The sequence below is a fragment of the Mytilus trossulus genome, chromosome 4 (assembly GCF_036588685.1).
Source record: "Mytilus trossulus isolate FHL-02 chromosome 4, PNRI_Mtr1.1.1.hap1, whole genome shotgun sequence".
NCBI classification, from domain to species: domain Eukaryota; kingdom Metazoa; phylum Mollusca; class Bivalvia; order Mytilida; family Mytilidae; genus Mytilus; species Mytilus trossulus.
Window position 1 is genome coordinate 12,470,988 of NC_086376.1, and position 22,037 is coordinate 12,493,024.

General features: G+C 31.5%; 2 protein-coding genes across 6 annotated transcripts in view; one reads left to right on the forward strand and one right to left on the reverse strand.

The window, feature by feature from the left end:
* The window catches only part of LOC134714701 (trichohyalin-like), a 91,878-nt gene extending 88,857 nt beyond the window's left edge, over nt 1-3,021 (forward strand). For all 5 annotated transcript variants that reach the window (XM_063576196.1, XM_063576197.1, XM_063576201.1 and 2 more), the window contains one exon: nt 1,158-3,021. In XM_063576196.1, coding sequence (XP_063432266.1) covers nt 1,158-1,175 — 18 coding nt within the window. In that variant the 3' untranslated portion in view covers nt 1,176-3,021. The remainder of the gene's footprint in view (nt 1-1,157) is intronic.
* Nucleotides 3,022-8,399: 5,378 nt separating this feature from the next.
* On the reverse strand, nt 8,400-16,028 carry LOC134714702 (ribosome biogenesis protein NSA2 homolog). Its single transcript, XM_063576202.1, has 10 exons — nt 15,922-16,028; nt 15,033-15,100; nt 14,411-14,476; nt 13,813-13,866; nt 12,862-13,012; nt 12,224-12,308; nt 11,081-11,175; nt 10,018-10,158; nt 9,594-9,645; nt 8,400-8,719 (listed from the first exon to the last, which is right to left on the reverse strand). The coding sequence occupies exons 1-10, from the start codon at nt 15,922-15,924 to the stop codon at nt 8,652-8,654; spliced, it is 783 nt and encodes a 260-aa protein (XP_063432272.1). The 5' UTR covers nt 15,925-16,028; the 3' UTR covers nt 8,400-8,651.
* Between the last annotated feature and the right edge of the window lie 6,009 nt (nt 16,029-22,037).

Below are 22,037 nucleotides of genomic sequence, written 5' to 3' on the forward strand. Positions count from 1 at the left end.
CTTAAACAGACAGAAGTATTAAAACTAGTTTTCAAACTGACAAAAGGAAACAATAATTAAACATGATGTTCATAAAATGAAATGTAAAGTACAACATATTTATGAAAAATAAAACATGTACAATAAATTTTATAGCCGAATGAGGTTACCAGGGATAAAACACAACATGTAACATGGCAGTATTGAATGGTAATGTTATATCTGCACACTCAATCACACAAAGGAGGATGTGTTGTGAAAAAAGAAGTGTTCTGGTGTTTGAGATAATCTACTTTCTGTATTTCAGGCACAATTAAAACTCAAATACACAAATTGCCATGGCTAGTTTTAAAATTTGGCCGTTCACAATGTGATTGATATTGGTAGTGGAATCAATTTGATAACATATGCTTTTTGTGAGGTTCACTCCAATATTAGAGGTTTTTTGGGTGTTCTACTGAAAATTGAAATATTTAACAATAGCAGCTTTATGTAGTTTATGACTGCAAACATTTTTATGTGTCATTGGTTTTTTACTCATTAATTGATGAATATACCGAACCATGTCTCTGGCTGAATACCTTGCCATATATATTCTTAAAATGATCTGTTCATTGCTTAGAAGTGGTGGTACCCTTTTGTTCAATTATGTTATGTTATCAAAGTTCAACTTTATATCCTCTATAGTACAGCATGTTGCATGAATTGATATCAATTGGCTAAAATTCTTATTGAATGTGTATTGAAAAATTCAGAATGATCTTTTTGAGGTATAAGTCATGTTCTTTATCCCCCTTGCCACACAACATAAACTTAAAGATGTATTATACATGAGATCAGAAGCCCATTAAAAAGTTTCTTCAAACAAGAATGATTATCTACTTCTTCAAGTAACTGCATTTTGTTGGTTTACAACGATTAAAAAATATTTTCAATCAGGATTGCTATTGAAGAATATGGGCAGGAATATCAAAAAATTTCTAAAGGTAACTTTTACATGACTGTTGATATTTACTTGCAATATTATTTTTTTTTATATTAAATACATTTGGTATAATGATCTTTTTTATTTACTTTAATTATATCATAAATATATAGATTTTACATTTCAGATAATCATCCTAAGTTTTTGAAACTTGTTGCTTATAATTAAATTATCTCCCCTTTGCCTATTACAGATACCGAAAAGTTCTTGAAATGTAGGAGTACCCAGACACCAGTATTACCGTCCAGTCGAGTCATGTGATAAATTTCGTCCACGAAGAACAGGGTCGTTTTATTTAACTGTGATATGTATTTACCCATATAGTTACTCAAGATTTACAGCAAACATTATAAAGATTTCATCATTTAACCCACATTCCAACATTTTTTATTTTTACATTTTGTAAATCTTTATCCATCAATAATATATTTGATAATAATCTTATATTTCAGTACATCTAACATTCATTCTCTCTTAAAGATGCTGTTACTTTTGTTTGTTTACACTTGGGTTTGTCTTATTGTATATTGAAAAACAAATAATATACCTCTTCATTTTTGTAAACAAAACATTTCCCTCTAGAATTGTAAATGGAAAAAACTTTTATATTGAAAAAGTCTCATTGTATTTTTTAATCATTTCATTCTGGTTGCTTTTGTTGAAAACATTCTCAAATATTTACAAATGTGCCAATTTACTAGTTAAAAAAAATTCAATAGATTTGATTGCTAAATTATAGTCTGTGTGATATTTCTAGGTTACGTGAGTTGACTAGCCTGACATCTCAACACAGTATTACGGTGAATCCTAATGCAGGTCACCTTAGAATTAATAACATGATGACTAATTTTAGATTTGTGTGTGTAGACTGATACAATCCTCCCAATTGGTTAAATGATACTGAATTCTAAGGAAAATAAAACATGTCTTTCACATTCACAGAAAATGATGTTTCAGTCTTAAATATATCTTTAGTGTATCAGCATTTAAAATATCAACAGAATGGTACATATTTAGAAATAATTTTTACTAGTAGAGTAACTTGGGAATCAGAATGTACCAGAACAAAACATGAAGGTGCAAGCTTAGAGTTTGATGAAGGATGATAAATTTGACAATTATACACTAATGAATGTTTTGTTATGTGCAAACCCTTTTATTGGAGGCAACAATTTAAAGAGACAATAAGTGGAGCTAATAGAGCTAATATTGTACTGTCTGGAACAGAGATAGGAAAATTGTATTTTTGTCAGCGCCCCTGAAATAAAGACTGATCATGAGGGTGGTATGTTGGTATATGCAAACCCTTCGAGGCTAGGCCACTAATATAATGGACAACTGTCCTGAACAGAGATGGGGAAAATTGTATTTTTGTCAGCGCCCCTGAAATAAAGACTAATCATGAGGGTGGTATGTTGGTATATGCAAACCCTTCGAGGCTAGGCCACTAATATAATGGACAACTGTCCTGAACAGAGATGGGGAAAATTGTATTTTTGTCAGCGCCCCTGAAATAAAGACTAATCATGAGGGTGGTATGTTGGTATATGCAAACCCTTCGAGGCTAGGCCACTAATATAATGGACAACTGTCCTGAACAGAGATGGGGAAAATTGTATTTTTGTCAGCGCCCCTGAAATAAAGACTAATCATGAGGGTGGTATGTTGGTATATGCAAACCCTTCGAGGCTAGGCCACTAATATAATGGACAACTGTCCTGAACAGAGATGGGGAAAATTGTATTTTTGTCAGCACACCACTCATGAAACAGAGACCATTTTATTGTTATCATTCTTCTATGTTTGACTGTGATAAGAACTGTACTGTTTTCTACATACTGTGATACACCTCTTTAATTGTGTAATGTGATATGTCTTCTCTTTTTAAGTTGTTTTAGATATATATATATATATATTTATTATTTATTTTATCTAGATATGTATAATTTTATTGTTGAATTGGAAACTAAATTTTATGAAGTATCAAGGAAAATCAAAACTTTAGTTTCTGTACTTACTATAGAGACATTTATGTTTATTAAATGCATTTATTTTCATTGTTTGTTTTATTCTGGTCATTACAAAACAAGATGTCATCAGGGGCGTAGCTAGAAAGAAACGATGTGCAAGCAAGTACTGCCGAGCGGAGCGAGGCGAAAAATTTTTGGGACCCTTTTATGCAGGAAAATGTTTTTTTTCGGTTTTCAGTCATAGGACAGTTGATAAAGGAGCTTCGTGTAGATAGAACTTATAAACAATATATAAGATATAAGATTTTATTGATATAAAAATCCAAAATCTGGACTTTGTCATCAACACATACACAAAGAACAAACAAACAGTAATCATTACAATCAATTATATGTACATAAAATGGTAATATATATTTTCTTTCTTATCTATCTATTTGACTGAGGAGGTACAGTTTTACATCACAGTTATACAATATATGAATGTAAAACTATTTATAAAGCTTATGAATAGAGTAAATCATGGTTAATACATAAACTACCGTGACATTTTTCTGATACAGAATTCACTCGAAATTGTCAAAAATTTGCTCTTCGGGTCTAGGCAGAAACGAACTTCTCTATTTATTTGTCGGCAATATTCACACTATTCCGATGAATATGCAGTTATGCTAGCGATGATATAACCTGTCATTGTTCATTGGTGCATGATCGTACATTTGATTTCAACAGACGTAGTACATTGATAGATCTCCACGGTAGCACTCGCGAGATGTTATAAACCAGTGTACGTGTTCGCCTTTGAGCGTTCGTCAAAATTACATACCAGGTTAGTTTCATACGTCTCTGACAATGTTGAGATTTGTTCGTTTGTTATATTTCCTACTACAGGAGGAAGAAGATACGACACAAAGAAGCGATTTTCTGATAATACCAGACGCGACTCCACTCTCCAGTTCCATTATCATAGGCATTCGATTTTCATATGGTCTATAAAAGCAAAATATAATGAGACTTTCCAATACTGTTTTGGCGTGTTTGCAGGATGAGTGGCTCTGATAGTCCGTCGAACACATCGCCATGGCATAATTTCAACGATATCGAAGGGTTCTGATAAATCTCACTCCAAACAGATAAACCGTACTCTGTAAAATGTGCACCGAAACTACATTTGTTAGACAGTATAACAAATTCAAATCTTGTAAAAGATACAAGTTACTTTGTCCGATTTTGTCATGCATGTCTTCAATAAAACTTCTATTCTGAAACCAAATGCCGTTATTTGATGATATTTCATAAATTAAAAAAGTGACAACATATGTGTTTCCTTTAAAATTTAATTTGTAATTTTTTAATTTTGCATTATTTTTTTTTGCATGCCGAACCGATGTGCACGCAACTGCGTGTTGGCGTATAGGGAGCTACGCGCCTGGTCATCACTATAACTAGGAAGTTGTTCAATGATTTGCTATATAAGAGAGGCATAGAAACTAAAACTCAACCTGATCAATAGACTCAGGCCAACAGTCAAAACAACATCAAATGAAAAACTTATACCTTACTAATCCCAATAGTATCAACACATAGAAAAGTTAAACAACATCAAACAACTTATAGCTTAGACATCTAGTACCAGTAGTATGTAGATACAGGCCGGTATATGTGGTATTAGTGCCAATGAGAAAACTTTCATCTAGATATAATAGTCGGATATCTAGAGGAAGTATACTTTCTTACCTCTGTCTGTTCTTTAATCAGGGGTCTTCATTATAGAGCAGTAGCTTGCAGTTTTTATTGCTTCGGTTGTTGGTCTTTTGATATAGGAAGATGTGGTATGAGTGCGAATGAGACAACTCTCCATCCCAGTTACAAAAGAAAAAGTAAACCATTATAGGTCAAGGTACAGTCTTCAACACCAAGCCTTGGCCCACACCGAACAGCAAGCTATAAAGGGCCCCAAAAAAAAATAGTGTACAATCATTTAAACGGGAAAACTAACGGTCTAATCTATATAAAAAAACGAGAACTGAGAAACACTTATACATGTATTTTCTTAGAGGATTTTGGTGTTGTTTGTGGTTCATATGGTTTGTTGTACTATCCAGTATGTTAATGTGCAATTCCTGCTGTCATTTATATGTATTATCATTACACCTTGTTATCTATTGTCAACAATCATTGTTGTAAATTTTGTTCTTTGAAATTGCTGTTGCTGTATAAAATAAGATGTTATATGATTGATATTTTGGATATGAGCAGCTTGCAGGTCATTAGCAGCTTTCTTTTATTGTGAAACGAAACCTATCATAGTTTTCCACAGATTCACCTGCAAGTTACCTGTCGATTTAAACTTTTGGCAGTTCTATTGTCCCATCTAACAAATACAACAGGTATTGTTCTCTGTTTAGTTTATTCACTGGTACTTTAAATTTTTACCAAGAGAAATATATCACTGACTGATTAATTTACCTGAACAAAAAATTTAACTGTCAATGATGAAAATCCATGTACAAATAAGTAATTATAAAACTGCATGTGATGTTGTATTTATTTAATCAATAACATATTTTCAATTTGTTTGATATACACTAGTTTAAAAATTAAAAGTTGATTTCTGATCAAATTTCAACATTTTACTTATTAAAATTTGCTGTTTTTTAGTCTGTTCACAAATAAAAACTTGAAATGATAATGTTTAAATAAAGGTATTCATAAATGTATTCTTTATAACTGAAGAACTACAAAAAAAACATGCAGATTCTCTGAAACATAAATGCATGCAGTATTTAACAAAAAAAATCAGAAATGAACTTTTTATAATTAAATCCATGCTTATATTGAACAGATTGATGTATTATTAATATTGAATACATACTGTATACAGTTTATGTGATTTTATACATGTATTTCAATCAACAGAGAAGATATTTTTTTGGTCAGGCAAATTAATCATTGAGTGATAGATTTCTCCTAGAAGAAATTTAAATGTCCAAGTATATAAACTACACAGAGAACATTAGCTATTGTATTGATTCAATGGGACAGGTAAACTTGCCAAAGTTTAAATACCTTGGACAAGAGCAGACGACTCTGTGGAAAACTTTCATTTGGTTCGCTATAAGTGCCAGTCTTTGTAAGAATCAGGCAATTTTGAAATAAAATCACAAAATGGCTGTAAAAAAACCACCCTCCTAGCCATTCTATTTTGAAGTAACACTCATCCTGAGTTGAAAATGGTAGGTCTTTAGTGTCTGTGTGGTAACATGAGAAATCTTTAGATAAACTTTAGTTAGAATGATAGCAAACTACAGAGTAAGCTCCCCTTAATTGTTAATTTCTAGTGCATTGAAACCAAATTTTTTCTCCAATTACCAGAACAGGTCAATGAAACGAATGGAATATTTTTGCATCATTATACATTTTGAACATAAATTAATGTCAACCTGAGTTGGTTTTTGTTTGTCATGTTTTCACCACTGCCTGATTCTTAGGTAGACTAGCACTTAATTGGCAAAACCCATACCTTATAGTCCGCTATAAAAGAGCTCCGACATGACAAAATGTAAAACAATTCAACTTGAAACTAGAATGCACACGATGAAATATCTCACTTCTTTACTAACCATTGATTTTATATTGAAAGACCTTTATTTTGAGTATCACATAAACTTAACAAGAACTATGAGAATGAGGTCAACAAGTTGTACACCTTACAATAGTTATAGTCGACCTATTGCTTATAATTTCTACGATACAGAAAAAATCAAGAAAACCAAACATTGACCAATGAACCATGCTAGACAGGCATGCACACCTTACAATCAATATTACTTATAATATCTAAGAAATAAACTTGACCATTAAAAATTAACATTGACCAATTCAAGGAACCATGAGAATGATGTCAAGGTTAGAAGAATTTTTGCGGTCATATAATGATACCTGCCAAAAAGATTTATTGTACTTCCCTACGCCTTTATCACCCTGCTCTTTCCCTCAGTAATTCTCGTTTCAAGACTTTAAAACGAGACCAGGCATTTATCAGCTACATCACAATGTGAGAGGAGAAGTTATCAGCGACGTCACAATGCTAGAGGAGACGTTATCAAGCTTGCTTTCGTCATGCTTTAAACTGTCTCAGGGAGAGGAAAAAAGACAATTAATAGAACGATAAATAAATAATTGTGTTATCTACATAAAGATATTGTAAAATATCAGCCACTCGACACTATGTGAAACTTTTTAGCTTGTTTGCTACGCTCACTCGCCAAAAAAAGGTTCACATTGTGGCTCACGGCTGATATTTTAGGATATCAATGTGTAGAAAACCTGATAATCTATACATATACACCTCTCAAGATCAAATAAAACTGGAGAGACTTGCATGTACATCATAAAATATTTTCATACACCAAATAGTTAGCCTACTGCATATAGTATTAGGGGGAAAAAACCTCAAAAACAGCTTTGACCACTGAACCATGAAAATGAGTTCAAGGTCAGTTGGACATTCACACCTTGCAATCAAACCATACACCAAATAAAGTACCCATATTGCTTATAGTATCTGATAATGGACTTGACCACATAACTAAACCTTGTTCACAAATCCATGAAATGAGGTAAGGTCAAATGAAAACTGACGACCATCTGGATCTTGCAAGGTACGCCTATACCAAATATAGTTATCCTAATACTCATACTAAGAAGGAAATTAATATTTCAATAACAACAAGTGAAACTGCGAGCTACTGCTCACTGATGATACCCCTGCCGCAAGTGGATAATATTAATAGTGTAAAAAAATGCAAGTGTTCGGTAAACAGGAAGTTGTTGAGTGATGAATCTGAAAACGCATCACAAGGTATAGCTGACTTATATAAATCCTGAAACCAAATTTCAGAAATCCTTGTATTGTAGTTCCTGAGAAAAATGTGACGAAAATTTTCAACTTGGCTATCATGTGTAAAAACATACAAGTGTTCGGTAAACAGGAAGTTGTCAAGTGATCAATCTGAAAACACATCACACAGTAAAGCTGACTTAGATAAACCTTGAAACCAAATTTCAGAAATCCTTGTATTGTAGTTCCTGAGGAAAATGTGACGAAAAATATTCATGGGACGGACGGAAGGACAGAAGAGGTTAAACAGTATACCCCCCTTTTTTAAAGCGGGGGTATAAAAACAAAATTTATTAGTTGTCACTGTACCATATAGAATGAGGTCAAGGACAATGGACATATCACAGATGCAAACTTCGTAACATAAGGCATCTACAAACATAGTATGAAGCAAACAGGTCATCCACTTTCTAAAATATATAATTTTTTTCTCTCTCTAAAATCCAAAGGGTTAAAGTGTTGCACCAGACCATTCATTAGTCCAGGAAGGCGGTAAGGAACATCTCAACCATGTAATTACATAAAAAATTGTTGATGTGGCAGATATATAATTTTTACAAAATTCACTTTTTATTGTTTTATTTTATATTCATAATGACATCACATATTCATTAATGTGCATTATACATATCGCTAAAAAATTTCACTGTACTTTAAATAATAATTGACACGGCTTAAAAGGAAGCTTCTTTTTTCTGGTACCGTTATAAAATGCAGTCACAATACAAATAACATCCATATTATTTATAGACACCTTTCCAGGAAGCTGATGCCTATAAACTATTGTTATCCAATATATTGTCTGTAGTCTTCTTCATACTAGTAATACTGCATTAATACAGCCATCATTTTCTGGATTATTTGTCACCTGAGCATATTTACCTGCAAAAAAAAATACAAACTTTTTCTATATCAGAATTGAGTTCAATATCGTAGAGGCTACGTAGCTGCTATCACTATTTATGTAGCAGCTAGTCTATAGCTACAGGTTCAATAGTCAAAATCTATGTAGCACTATGTAGCAGCTACGATATTCAATGTGGCCCAGTTCACTGATTAACCTGTAAAGTTTCATAGTATTAACAATAGAGATGGTGGTGTCCTTCAAATTCCATAGATATTGTCTTTGAAAGCAGATAAAAATTATGAATGAGATGTAGAATCCTGATGTATCAAAGGGTATTTGCAGTAGTACACAAACAGTTTTATGGTCTGAATATCCAAAGACTTGGACCTTTAAATTAAAACCACATGAGGGCTATTCCAGAAAAAATGTATTAGGGGGTTGGAAGGCACATTGTATTAATAATACATGGGTGATGGGTATCAGAGCAACTTTTCACACTATATGCACTATAATTCTCAATTACAATTGTCTGGGTGGCGGGTTCTGACAAAAACTGCCTTCCAACACCCCCATACATTTTTTTCTGGAATAGCCCTGATGATAGGTGATTCTGTAAAGTACTTGGAAAAATATTGTTCTTAACAAGGGGTTTGTCTAAGTAAAAGAGAAACAAAACTTCACTGATCATGGGCTATATCTATAAAGTAGTGTTTATCAATGCTGTAACTTAAACTTAGTATAATTTTATATATAAGTTTCTAATGACTCATAAATACTTTAACTTTCTTCTTCCCATTTTTTTCCTTAACAAAGCCATATTTGTAACAGACAATTCCTTAAATTCTTGTTTATTACTTTGTGCATAGCAATACCTTCAAAGTTATCAGTTTAAAAACATATCCTACTTACCCCAAATGACTTTTCCACCTTGTGTTACTAAACCCAATTCACTTATGTTAACCTAGAAAGAAATTTATATGTTTAATTTATTTGGATAAAATATTTCATATAAAAATTTTATCCATCATAATTTAACAATTGGTAACTGATGAGTAAACCAAACCATCAAAACTTTGGTATGTTTTGCTTCATTCTTTACGGATAGACATCTGCATATTTTAATGAAGGTAATTTTCCTGGAAAAGAAATCTGAAGGCCTGCAATCTACTGTTTGTTTATGAGTATTTCTCTTTTGTTTAATAGTCACAACAACTTTCATACTTACTGAAGAAAGTTCTATAACTTGGATTAAGCAAGGTTTATAAATATACATATAATTTTCTATTACACGAATTAATTTGACTATATGATTATAAATTCAATATTTTGTTACCTCTATGACTGTTCCTTTAGTGATTACACCTAATGATGTATACATGGGTGATGTGGGATTTTTCTTTACTCCAATGATTGGTAAATGGAACGTTGCCTTTAATTCTGGATGTGTTACATGTGCTTTATTACATCGTAATCCCTGAAACATAATAGTATCAAATTATAAAAGTCATATGAAACCCCAAATTAAAAAAAATAATGCATAAGATTTTTATAACTAAATGAATAGTTTTCATTATAGTACTGATGTAAATATACTTTTTTTTTAAGAAAATTCTTTAAATTGTCCAAAAAAGAAAAAAGTTTATTTTAATTGCTTGCTTCCAGGAAGCAATTCTCCGACATATTTTTCGTATATGCAAGTGACCATCGCAATACACGTGGATCTGTCAATAAATAAACTATTTTATGATTGTATATGTTATACACATGCTCAATATCCATGCTTATTTGTTGAATGTTCACTATAAGGTGACAATCGGTTAACTTTGGCTTCAAAACACGGCAACTAATGAGCTGCCATATTTGTTAAATGATCTTAAATCATAACAGACAGAGAGAGAAGAAAAATGACGACTATACGATATCTCTGCATAAAAAATGATGAAATGGTGCACAGAAGACTAAGTTTATGAAATATACATGCATCGATTCAAGAATTGGAAACACATTATTTTTCACCAGTCACTCGTTTCATATGACTTTAATATAAAAATTATTTCTTTATTTTCTGAATCCTCTTTCAAATATTAGACACTTGCATGCCTACCATAAAATATGCAGCATTAATTCTTTTAGTTCGTATTTTGATTGCAATCACAATCAGTGACAGAAATATATTCAACTAAAAATTTACATCTTTGTGGCATAATATAACAAAAGGACAAATAATTCAAAACTTAAGTTAAAAAGTCATCCGATGACTCACGGATACAATATGAAATCAGAATCAGAATTATATGTAAGGATTGGCAAATCAATCTAAATGGTTATCATAACATAAATTCAACAACAATATCCAACATTTATGATTGGTGTTTTCAGTACTAAGAATATATTACCATAGGTCTGATAAATCTCTCAAATTTGGGTGGTTTTCTTGTGAAACCTTCTCCTACATAACATACTTTTGTTACCATTCTCTTCCAGCCTTTCCCTAAAACAAATAAAGGTCAACTTGAGTAAATTACTTCTAATCCATTATAATAATAATAATAATAATAATAAATTCTTTATTTTAAGAGGGTAAACTCAGTTAGTTACAATAAACTAATCTTCCCTGAGGCCCTCACATACAAATTACAATACAATCAAAACAGATATTTACACATAGTTAATTTACAGTCATGTAGTTCAATGTATTGTTATTAACATAAGATATAATGCTGTTTAAGAAGTATACATGTAGTCAAAAAAATCAAATGAAAATAAAAAATATACATTACAAATGCATTGTCATGATTGTAGCAAACATTTCTTATCAGGATTGTGTTAGGTACTTCTTGATACTTTGCTTAAAAGTAAAAGTGTTTTGAGCCTTATGCATTTTGTGTGGTAGTCCATTCCATAATACTGATCCAGAATAAGCAAAGGATTTCTTAAATAGTTCAGCTTTTGGCTTAGGAACTATCAGATTACCTTGAGTGACACCTCTTAAGGAGTAAGGATTATATCTGATTTCAGTTTAAACTTTTGAACTAGGTACATTGGTTCTTCCATACGCATACATTTATATAGAAGTAAATATTTGTGGTAATTTATTCTATTGTCAACTGTCATCCACCCAAGTTTTTTAAATAATTCATATTACCAGTTCACATTGGATGTGTCAAATGCAAAAGATATTTTTTAAACTACTGTTTGTATATGAGAGAAAAAAGTATTTGATATATAAATTATCTACTGGAGGGGTAGTTATCTCTTTTTCTATCAATAATGATTGTAATCCTATTTTCTTTATTTTGATCATGATTCTCATATCTATTATTTCTTCGATGTTTCATTTTTCTGTATCAATAGTTTTTTAAGGAAGTCATTATTCTCTTTCCATTTTCCCAATCCAAACACTTTTATATTGTATATTACTATATTGCTTACAACTGATATTTTAAAGTTTTTTTATGCTATTTAATTTATTTTATAAACAACTATAATATGTAAAAAATCCAATTAACAAAATGTGATAAATAAATGTTGTAACTTACGTCTTGTTTTTCCTGATTTGATAACTTTAAACACCTCTCCTTCACTCATTCCTCTGACCTTGGGTAACGGTACTTCCCATTTACCCTACAATAATATAGGATATTCATAATATGAATAGTGCTGACATTCTTGTAAATTTCATTTTACTAAATATACTAAATGTAATAATTTGATTTTCACTAATACAAATTTAGTGTCATTTTGGCATTGCCTTAGGGAATCCTAGAAGAGTGTTTGTGTATGAATAATATTTTATGACTGTATATGTCTGAATACAACTTCTAATAAACAGTAAATGTGGTGTATACATAAATGGGACAGCAACCCAATGAAACAAAAATAAACCAAACCACATCAATGTAGAGCATACAGTGGTTTATTAAATCTCTTCAACACAATTACCTGTGTGAGTCTCTTCAACCCAAAAATACATTAAAATAGTCTTGACGACGAACTTATGTGGATGCATCAGAACTGTCAACAGATGTTTAATTGAACTTTATGAAGATCATAACTTTTTAAAGCATCCCTGATGAGCCAGGTGAGTTAAAGAAGTCTATAAAGCTTTCAACAGTTTTCATATATGTTTTTGGTACAAGTAGGATATTTAAAACAATAACATATGAGTAAAACTTACAGCCTTTTCTTTCCTTTTTTGTTTGACCATATTAGATAATACTTTTGCCCTGCTTTGACCCTCTCTGTCTAATAGATAGGCAGGTACTGCTCCTTCTGGTACCTCTTCATCATTCTTCTTTTTTGTTTTTCTTTCTTCATGCATTTTTATTCTAAAAAAAACCATGTTATCATAATATTTTTTCTCTTAGAAAATTGGAATGACTTACACATGGTCACCTAAACGTTTTTTGCATGTGCATGTATATGTTAGTCATGTTACTTATATGGGTTAGAAACTTTTTGTGAAAAAACCCATCAAGACCAGTTTAAAATTCAATGGCATGTAATGCATTTTTGACCAAACAGGGTAAAATATGACTGGTATATATCTAACAATTAAATAATTAATTATGAGTTGTAAAGGAAGATAATTTGTAAAAATATAAAGCACAATACTGTTACTATTAGAGACTTGGACTGGCAGTATTGGTCAAAATATGGCTAGAAAGCAGTCAATTCCCCAAAACTGTCTTTGAAAAACTTTTACCAAGAACATTTGGATCAGTCTTCGTATCAATGTTATAGGAATTAACTTGATTTTGAAAAGTTCAGACATGACAAGCCTGATTATTTATATGTTAGCATACAAAATATCAGTCCATGGAAGGCATTTCAATATTCTGGCTCCAAGCTGATCCATCTTTGCTCTTACAAATCAAAATGGTGCATGCTTAGCAAAGAAACATAAAATATAAAAGTTTTATAGAGCCGGTTTAGACTTGGCAGGACATTGATCCAACAATTTCATTTACCCTAGAAAAGCATTCTACCACACTATGGCTAAATAGTTAAGATTCAATCTATGTTACTTCCCTTTTCTTGGAGACATAATCATATAAAATCTGGGCTCTTTCCTGCAATGTATTGTTACTGTTTATGGCATTTTATTTTTAAATAATTTAAATCTTACGTTTTCTTCATCTGTACCTTTTCTGAATGTCTCTTCTTATTGTATAACTTGGCTCTGAAATAAACAATTGTAGTGTTATTCTGAGGAAATGAAAATGAATATTTCACAACCCTAAAACAATTAAAGATAGACAATTACAATTGAAAATGTACACAATCTGCTTTATGATATATTATTTTCACCTGATGAACGATAATATAAATTGTTGCTTATTGATGAAAGCTTCATATCTAGTGAAGTTTACTTATGTGGGATTTAGATTACATTGTACAAGATCTTAGAAATTCACTTTTTCAAAGTTTTCTTTTTACAGTTTTCTCTTTCAATTTTTATAAAGCATTGAGGGAAATGGTTTAAATTTTATCTTTAAAGCAAGCTCCGCAAAATTAAGCCCCCACTAAAATTTCCAACTTCACAGAATATTTATCAAAATAATAGAAACAATTAATTCAATACATGTACCATCTGATTTAATGAATGAAGTTTATGTTTTCTTAAGTTTCCCATCTAAATTAAAAGGAAACAAACTAATAAGATACCCTGTGGTTTCTTGTAAACAGAGAAACAAAGGTTTAATATGTATGTCCTTTATACTCACTTGATGCCTCTTAGTTTCTTTGCTTTTTCTGCCAATTTATGTGGCATTCTTCCTTCCTTTTTACGTCTGACAAAAGAAACATCATTAATCATTTGAGTGCACATATATGACTTATTATTCTGTCTATCTTTAAGTTAGACTGATGCCTGCATGATAACTAAACTGATTTTATCAGGTTTCTTAGATTCTATGTATTAGAATATTTCAAACTATGTTGTTTTGTAAATAAAAGTTTCAATGCAAGTATTGAGTAAACAAAAAGTATGTGCCATTATTGTATAGCAATGGAGTATTCACTGTAGAATGTAAACAGCAGTTCAAGAAAAATGTTTTCCTCTTAGAATATAAATTGTGACTGAAATCACAAAAATCCAAAATAATATTCTTCTCTGAACAATATTTAAGTGAAACCCTGAAAATGTCTATCAAAATTTCAACATGAATAAATAGTTTAAAATCACCACTGAGACTAAGAATTTAATCATGTCTGGTCTAGTGGCAGAAATTAAACAAAACAAGTCTTAATTGTACACATTTCTCCCATTAGGCATATTTACAAATCTTTCACACTGAACAGTTCTTGAAGTATATTTAAAATAATCTTTAAGTTCGCTGAACTTACTTTTTCTCATGATAATCCAGTCTGCGGCCATGTCTTTTTCTGTGGAGTTCTATATGTTCGTTCTGAGGCTATAGAGAAAATAAATTAAAAACTATGAAACTTGAAAGGCTACTACTATTAATAAATGGAAAACAATTTCCATATCACTGACACATTTAAGTTTCATAAACATTTTAGGCTATTCAAAATAATAATAATTGACAAGAGAAAATGGAAGTTTAGTCTGTTAATTTTGCTAAATTAAGTATTGTTTCTAAGCAGTATGGTTAAAACAGAGACAATTCTACAGCTTTGTGTTGATAACTCACCTTGATTCGTTCAAAGTTACAAAAAAATTTTGTAGATATTTCAATTAATGAATCCAAAAAACTCTTGAACCATTTATGGAAGGGGAGATAATTAGAGATCAATTTCCCTGTGTTTTTTTTCTGTGAACAAGATGACCCTATTGGCCATATATCGGAAGCATTGTATACTTTCTCTTATGAAAGCAACATTTTACAGGAACCTCTGTGATGTAATGACAAGCAAATAGCAATAAAAAGGGCTGTCTTTGTTGTAAAATATTCTAATCCGTTACTGCATTTGAACACGAAATATTATCAAGTTATTGCCATAATACAATAGTAATGTATTTTAATACTTTCTCATCATACATTAATTTGTAACACTCATGATGAAAAGTGCTCCACATTGTGTTATCTTCAACAGGTACGGTAATCGTGATCGCTGTTTCAGTGTTTGTTTTGACTGCCATACGCAACATGTTTATATCTGAATATCGTGTTTTAGAAGAAAAATAAGCTTATAGATCGTCAAATAATTACGTATGTAAATAGGGGATAATTTATATAACACTGTGAGTTAACTGTCGATGATATAAACTAACCATTATGAGTTTTTAAAAGTTGTCAATATTTTTGTTGTGAAATTTCTCAGCGACACATGTTAAAAGAAATACACAAAGTTGAACACGGACAAAATCGAAAAATCCGGTTTTTATAAGGATTTGCTAAAACACGCCACGGGTACCGAGTCCGTACCCTTGAACTTCATAATTAATCAATCGATAGTGATAATTCGCATTCACAGTTAGAAGAAAAAATATTATTTTGTAGATATTATCAAAAGTAATCAGTAGAAAATAAGGTTTATTTCTTCTTCTTTATCTTAATGTTTCCTACCAAAATGAATTATTTTGTATCATATTGTATTTTGTATTTGTGTCCTAGCACTCCCTTTGTGCTGGGTGGGATGAATTGTCCTTGTAAAAATAATTGTCTTATAAATATACGTTAGTGACACATCTCCATTGATCCCGATTGGGAGTGTACATGGATGCCACTGTACCCTCGCAGCTTTTGAGGGGTTCTTCTGATATCGGAGGCATTTACCACTACATACATTACCATATTTTACTTTAAATAATTCCAACAGAAGTTTGGTTTTTAATATTATAATTTTTAAGACAAATACTCAGAATTTGCAAACATCTGTCAAACTGGTTGAATTCAGCTCTCATTAGGCACTAACAATAGATTAGGTGATCTGTTTAGAAAAAGGTCATCTTGTAGTCATTCCATCCACCTTATTCTTCCTGCTAAGTTGCTCCTAGCAGTACCTCCAACAGTAATGTGGTTTTGGTGAAGAATATGCTTTAACCTGAAGCAGGACAGACAGACAAACGAACGAGACCAAACAAGAGACTGTCACAACGACAGCAAACCGGATTTATTAACATTTATTTGTGTCCTGGCAATATCACAAGAACCATAACTGATGAATGCTGAAAGTGAAAATCATCAATATCAAATTTGACCTCCATTTTGTAGTCAGTATCAACATATTAAAATTTGAAAAGCTTAGATTGAATGGTTCATTAGTAAATGCAACATGAATGGAAACACCATTTTATGATCTTTCAAGAACCATAACTCCTGAACCGTAAAAGTCAAAATCGTCATTATTGAACTTGACCTCTATTTTGTCATCAGTAACAACATATAAAAATTTCAAAAGCTTTGGTTGAATAGTTTATGAGAAAATGCACGGACATGACTGGAAACACCATTTTTCAATCTTTCAAGAACCATAACTCCTGAAAAGTAAAAGTCAAAATCGTCATTATTGAACTTGACCTCCATTTTGTCATCAGTAACAATATATTAAAATTTGGGAAGCTTTGGTAGAACAGTTCATGCGTAAATGCACGGACACGACAGGAAACTCCATTTTTCAATGTTCAAGAACCATAACTCCTGAACCGTAAAAGTCAAAATCGTCATTATTAAACTTGACCTCCATTTTGTCATCGGTAACAACATATTAAAATTAAGGAAGCTTTGGTAGAACAGTTCATGCGTAAATGCACGGACACGACTGGAAACTCCATTTTTCAATCTTTCAAGAACCATAACTCCTGAACCGTAAAAGTCAAAATCGTCATTATTAAACTTGACCTTCATTTTGTCATCGGTAACAACTTAATAAAATTTAGGAAGCTTTGGTAGAACAGTTCATGGGTAAATGCACAGACACGACTGGAAAATCCATTTTTCAATCTTTCAAGAACCATAACTCCTGAACGGTAAAAGTCAAAATCGCCATTATTGAGCTTGACCTTCACTTAGTTGTCAGTAACAACATATTAAAATTTTAAAAGCTTTGGTTGAATGGTTCAGGAGTTAATGCACGGACAACATTTGATTGGCAAATAGTTCACACATTACATGATTAGTACATGAACATGAAACCTGTTTTGTACAAGACCAAATAATGAGCTGGATTTTTAAATGTGCTAATTCACAATGCATGCTCAGGCAGATCTGTCAAACTATCTGGACACATTATCGGACTCTTCAGTCAACCTGTTGAAGCATTTACTCCTAAAAACTGTGTGTTAAGCAGCAAATCGAAATATCAAATCTTTAGTTTGGCCAGGCTGGGTTTCAAACCCATAACATACATTACACAAGATAACCTCACTATCAAGAGACTACTGCGGCAGTTTACAAATATAAGGATATCAGTTGGTGGCAAAACTATCCCGACAGAAAACAAAATGGCACATGTAGACGTGTCTCACCTACTTTATTGATCATTGCTTTTATGTTTATAGTCCTAAATATAAAGCTTTGCTACAAATATCTTATTAACTTAACACGATCCAAGAAAATTAGTAAATCAGACCATAAATACAGTGAATTATTGTTTATAGTATCCAAGAAACAAACTTAACCATACAATTTAACAATGACCAATGAAGTATATGAACCATGAAAATAAGGTCAAGGTCAGATGACACCTGCAAGTTGGACATGTACACCTTACAATTATTCCATACACCAAATATAGTTGATATATTGCTTATAGTTTTTGTAAAACAGACCAAAACACAAAAACTTAGCAATGAACCATGAAAGTGAGGTCAAGTTAAAAAAAAAAACTGCCAGCCTGACATGTATTATAAAAATAATTAAAAAAATATTGTGCTTAGAAGTAGTTAGTTAATGCTGACACATCACTATCCCTAGAGTTTTCTGCAACAAAAGTTGCAGGCTCGACACACACCAATTGATTCGTGTCAAAATTGTTCAGAGAGAATGAAGTCATAGCTTTTATCATTTTATTAATAACAAAGTATAAATTTATAACAACACATAACAATAACAGGTGTATTATAAGCACCATGACATAAATGATAACAGTTTTATATATTTATTTTATATACCGTATCGCGGGTTATTTTCGCAGGTGTAAAATTTCGCGATTTTCATTGAACAAGGTATACGAAATATTTTGGCGGTTATTATTTTGGCGGAATTAAAAACCTTTATTAATACCTTTTTATGTACACCTTTAATTTGGCAGAATTTATTTTGGCGATTTAGTTCTGTCTGCGAAAATAAGTGAAAATTTGCACCCCGCGAAAATAACCCGCTATACGGTATTCCACACAATAGAACTCTTTAAATGAAAATTAAATTTGATATGAACTTTTATTTTTAGCTTGAATATATATGGTATTCAATTTTCAACATAACACATTCTTTGAAAAGGTTTAATATTCAATCTCTAAATAAATCCCAATTAAACATGATTATTGATTTGAGGTGAGACTGTAATAAATTATTTGTTGTTGTTTGATTGTTTCACTTATTTTTAATAAATATTCTTTTTATAAGTGTCTAGTAAGAGCATAATTATATTATTTAAAAACTTGCATTGCCTTTCACATTCAGTGTAATCATATACGGTACATGGCCGTAAGTATTCTTCACTGACGATTTTTCACTATACATTTCATATAAAACTCGATTTTATTCCAAAAATATATCATGGTGTCATTTCTGGTCAGATTTTATCGTAAATTCTTTGTACCAATAGAAGCAGAATTGTCATTGGTTTATTTCATTTCTTGATGATTTAAACAAAAGTTACAAAAAAATCTTTAAATAAAATGCCAAATTTCAACCAAATTGTAATGTTAGAAATTATTCCTTGTTCATGCCAATAGAAAACAATTGATGACAACACAATGACCAAATAAAAGAAAGTTTTGAAAAGATGTTTTCATATGAAATGTATATGGGCTAATAATTTTGGCCATGCACTGTAGCTTAATTGTTTATGATGTGATGCAAATGTTATTCTTTTTTTTATATTTCTAAAATAAAACTAGAGGCTCTAAAGAGCCTGTGTCGCTCACCTTGGTCTATGTGAATATCAAACAAAGGAAGCAGATAGATTCATTACAAAATTATATTTTGGTGATGGTGATGTGTTTAAAAATCTTACTTTACTGAACATTCTTTTTGCTACAATTATCTCTATCTATATTGAACTTGGCCTGGTAGTTTCAGTGGAAAATGTTTACAAATTTTATGAAAATCGTTAAAAATTGACTATAAAGGACAATAACTCCTAAGGGGGTCAATTGACCATTTCAGTCATGTTGACTTATTTATAAATCTTCCTTTGCTGAACATTATTGCTGTTTACAGTTTATCTCTATCTATAATCATATTCAAGATAATAAGCGAAAACTGACAAAATTCCCTTAAAATTACCAATTCAGGGGTAGTAACCCAATAACGGGTTGTCCGATTCATCTGAAAATTTCAGGACAGATAGATCTAGACCTGATGAACAATTTAACGCAATCAGATTTGCTTTAAATGCTTTGGTTTTTGAGTTATAAGCCAAAAACTGCATTTTACCCCTATGTCCATTTTTAGCCGTGGCGGCCATCTTGGTTGGTTGGCCGGGTCACGCCACACATTTTTTGAACTAGATAACCCAAAGATGATTGTAGCCAAGTTTGGATTAATTTGGCCAAGCAGTTTCAGAGGAGAAGATTTTGTAAAAGATTTCAAAATTTACGAAAAATGGTTAAAAATTGACTTTAAAGGGCAATAACTCCTAAAGGGGTCAACTGACAATTTTGGTCATGTTGACTTATTTGTAAATCTTACTTTGCTGAACATTATTGCTGTTTACAGTTTATCTCTATCTATAATGATATTCAAGATAATAAGTGAAAACGGACAATATTCCCTTCAAATTACAAATTCAGGGGCAGTCACCCAATAACGGGTTGTCTGAAAATTTCAGGGCAGATAGATCTTGTCCTGATGTACAATTTAACCCACGTCAAATTTGCTCTAAATGCTTTTGTTTTTTAGTTATAAGCCAAAAACTGCATTTTACCCCCATGTCCATATTTAGCCATGGTGGCCATCTTGGTTGGTTGGCCCGGTCACGCCACACATTTTTCAAAGTAGATATCCAAAAGATGATTGTGGCCAAGACTGGATTAATTTGGCCCATCAGTTTCAGAGGAGAAGATATTTGTAAAAGATATACAAGATTTACAAAAAATGGTTAAAAATTGACTTTAAAGGGCAATAACTCCTAAAGGGGTCAACTGACCATTTTGGTCATGTTGACTTATTTGTAAATCTTACTTTGCTGAACATTATTGCTGTTTACAGTTTATCTCTATCTATAATGATATTCAAGATAATAAGTGAAAACGGACAAAATTTCCATAAAATTACCAATTCAGGGGCAGCAACCCAACAACTGGTTGTCCCATTCATCTGAAAATTTCAGGGCAGATAGATCTTGGCCTGATAAACAATTATACCCCCATGTCAGATTTGCTCTTAATGCTTCGGTTTTTGAGTTATAAGCCAAAAACTGCATTTTACCCCTATGTTCTATTTTTAGCCATGGCGGCCATCTTGGTTGGTTTGACAGGTCACGCCACACATTTTTTAAACTAGATACCCCAATGATGATTGTGGCCAAGTTTAGTTTAATTTAGCCCAGTAGTTTCAGAGGAGAAGATTTTTGTAAAAGTTAACGACGACGGACGACGACGATGGACGACGACGACGGACGACGACAGACAACGGACGCCAAGTGATGAGAAAAGCTCACACTGGCCAGGTGAGCTAAAAATGTCATGCAACTGTATGGTTGATATGTTACACTACCCAAATAAAACAATCAAATGAAATGTCCTCTCATTTCTCATATAAACTTAAATAGAACTACATATACTGAATATTAAGAAGCAAGGTATCAAATGTAGGAAGAGAAAATAAATCTGAAAAAAATAGGTAAAGATAAATGTACATCTGTTAAATGTTATTTTTAACAAAACTGACACAAAGAATACAAACATTGGTTTATATGATGAGGAACAACTGTAAAAAAGTAAATACTATTATTCCTAAATCAATTGTTTTCGACAATATTTTGATAAAACTTTGAACTTATTGATTGAATTCTACATAATATTATCCAAGTTTTTTCTCATTTTCTTTTTTGAGTAGTTATAATGCTTGGAAGCAAGTGATATGATAAAAATACTGGTCTTTTGCATGTTTTTTTTTAGTTCTGACCACTAAGTTTATTTCACAAAAATTATTGTGTCACAATTTTATTCATTAACCTGTTACATTAAAAATAAAATTATCTGTTTTTTAAGACTCATAA

Bases quoted from the DNA above. Each gene is read 5' to 3' on its own strand.
- LOC134714702 (XM_063576202.1), bottom strand. The intron at 9,646-10,017 runs GTAACAAAATAT...ATTTCTTTCTAG, and splicing joins CTAAAGGAACAGTCATAGAG to GTTAACATAAGTGAATTGGG. The intron at 8,720-9,593 runs GTAAGTAGGATA...TTTTTTTTGCAG, and splicing joins AGGTGGAAAAGTCATTTGGG to GTAAATATGCTCAGGTGACA.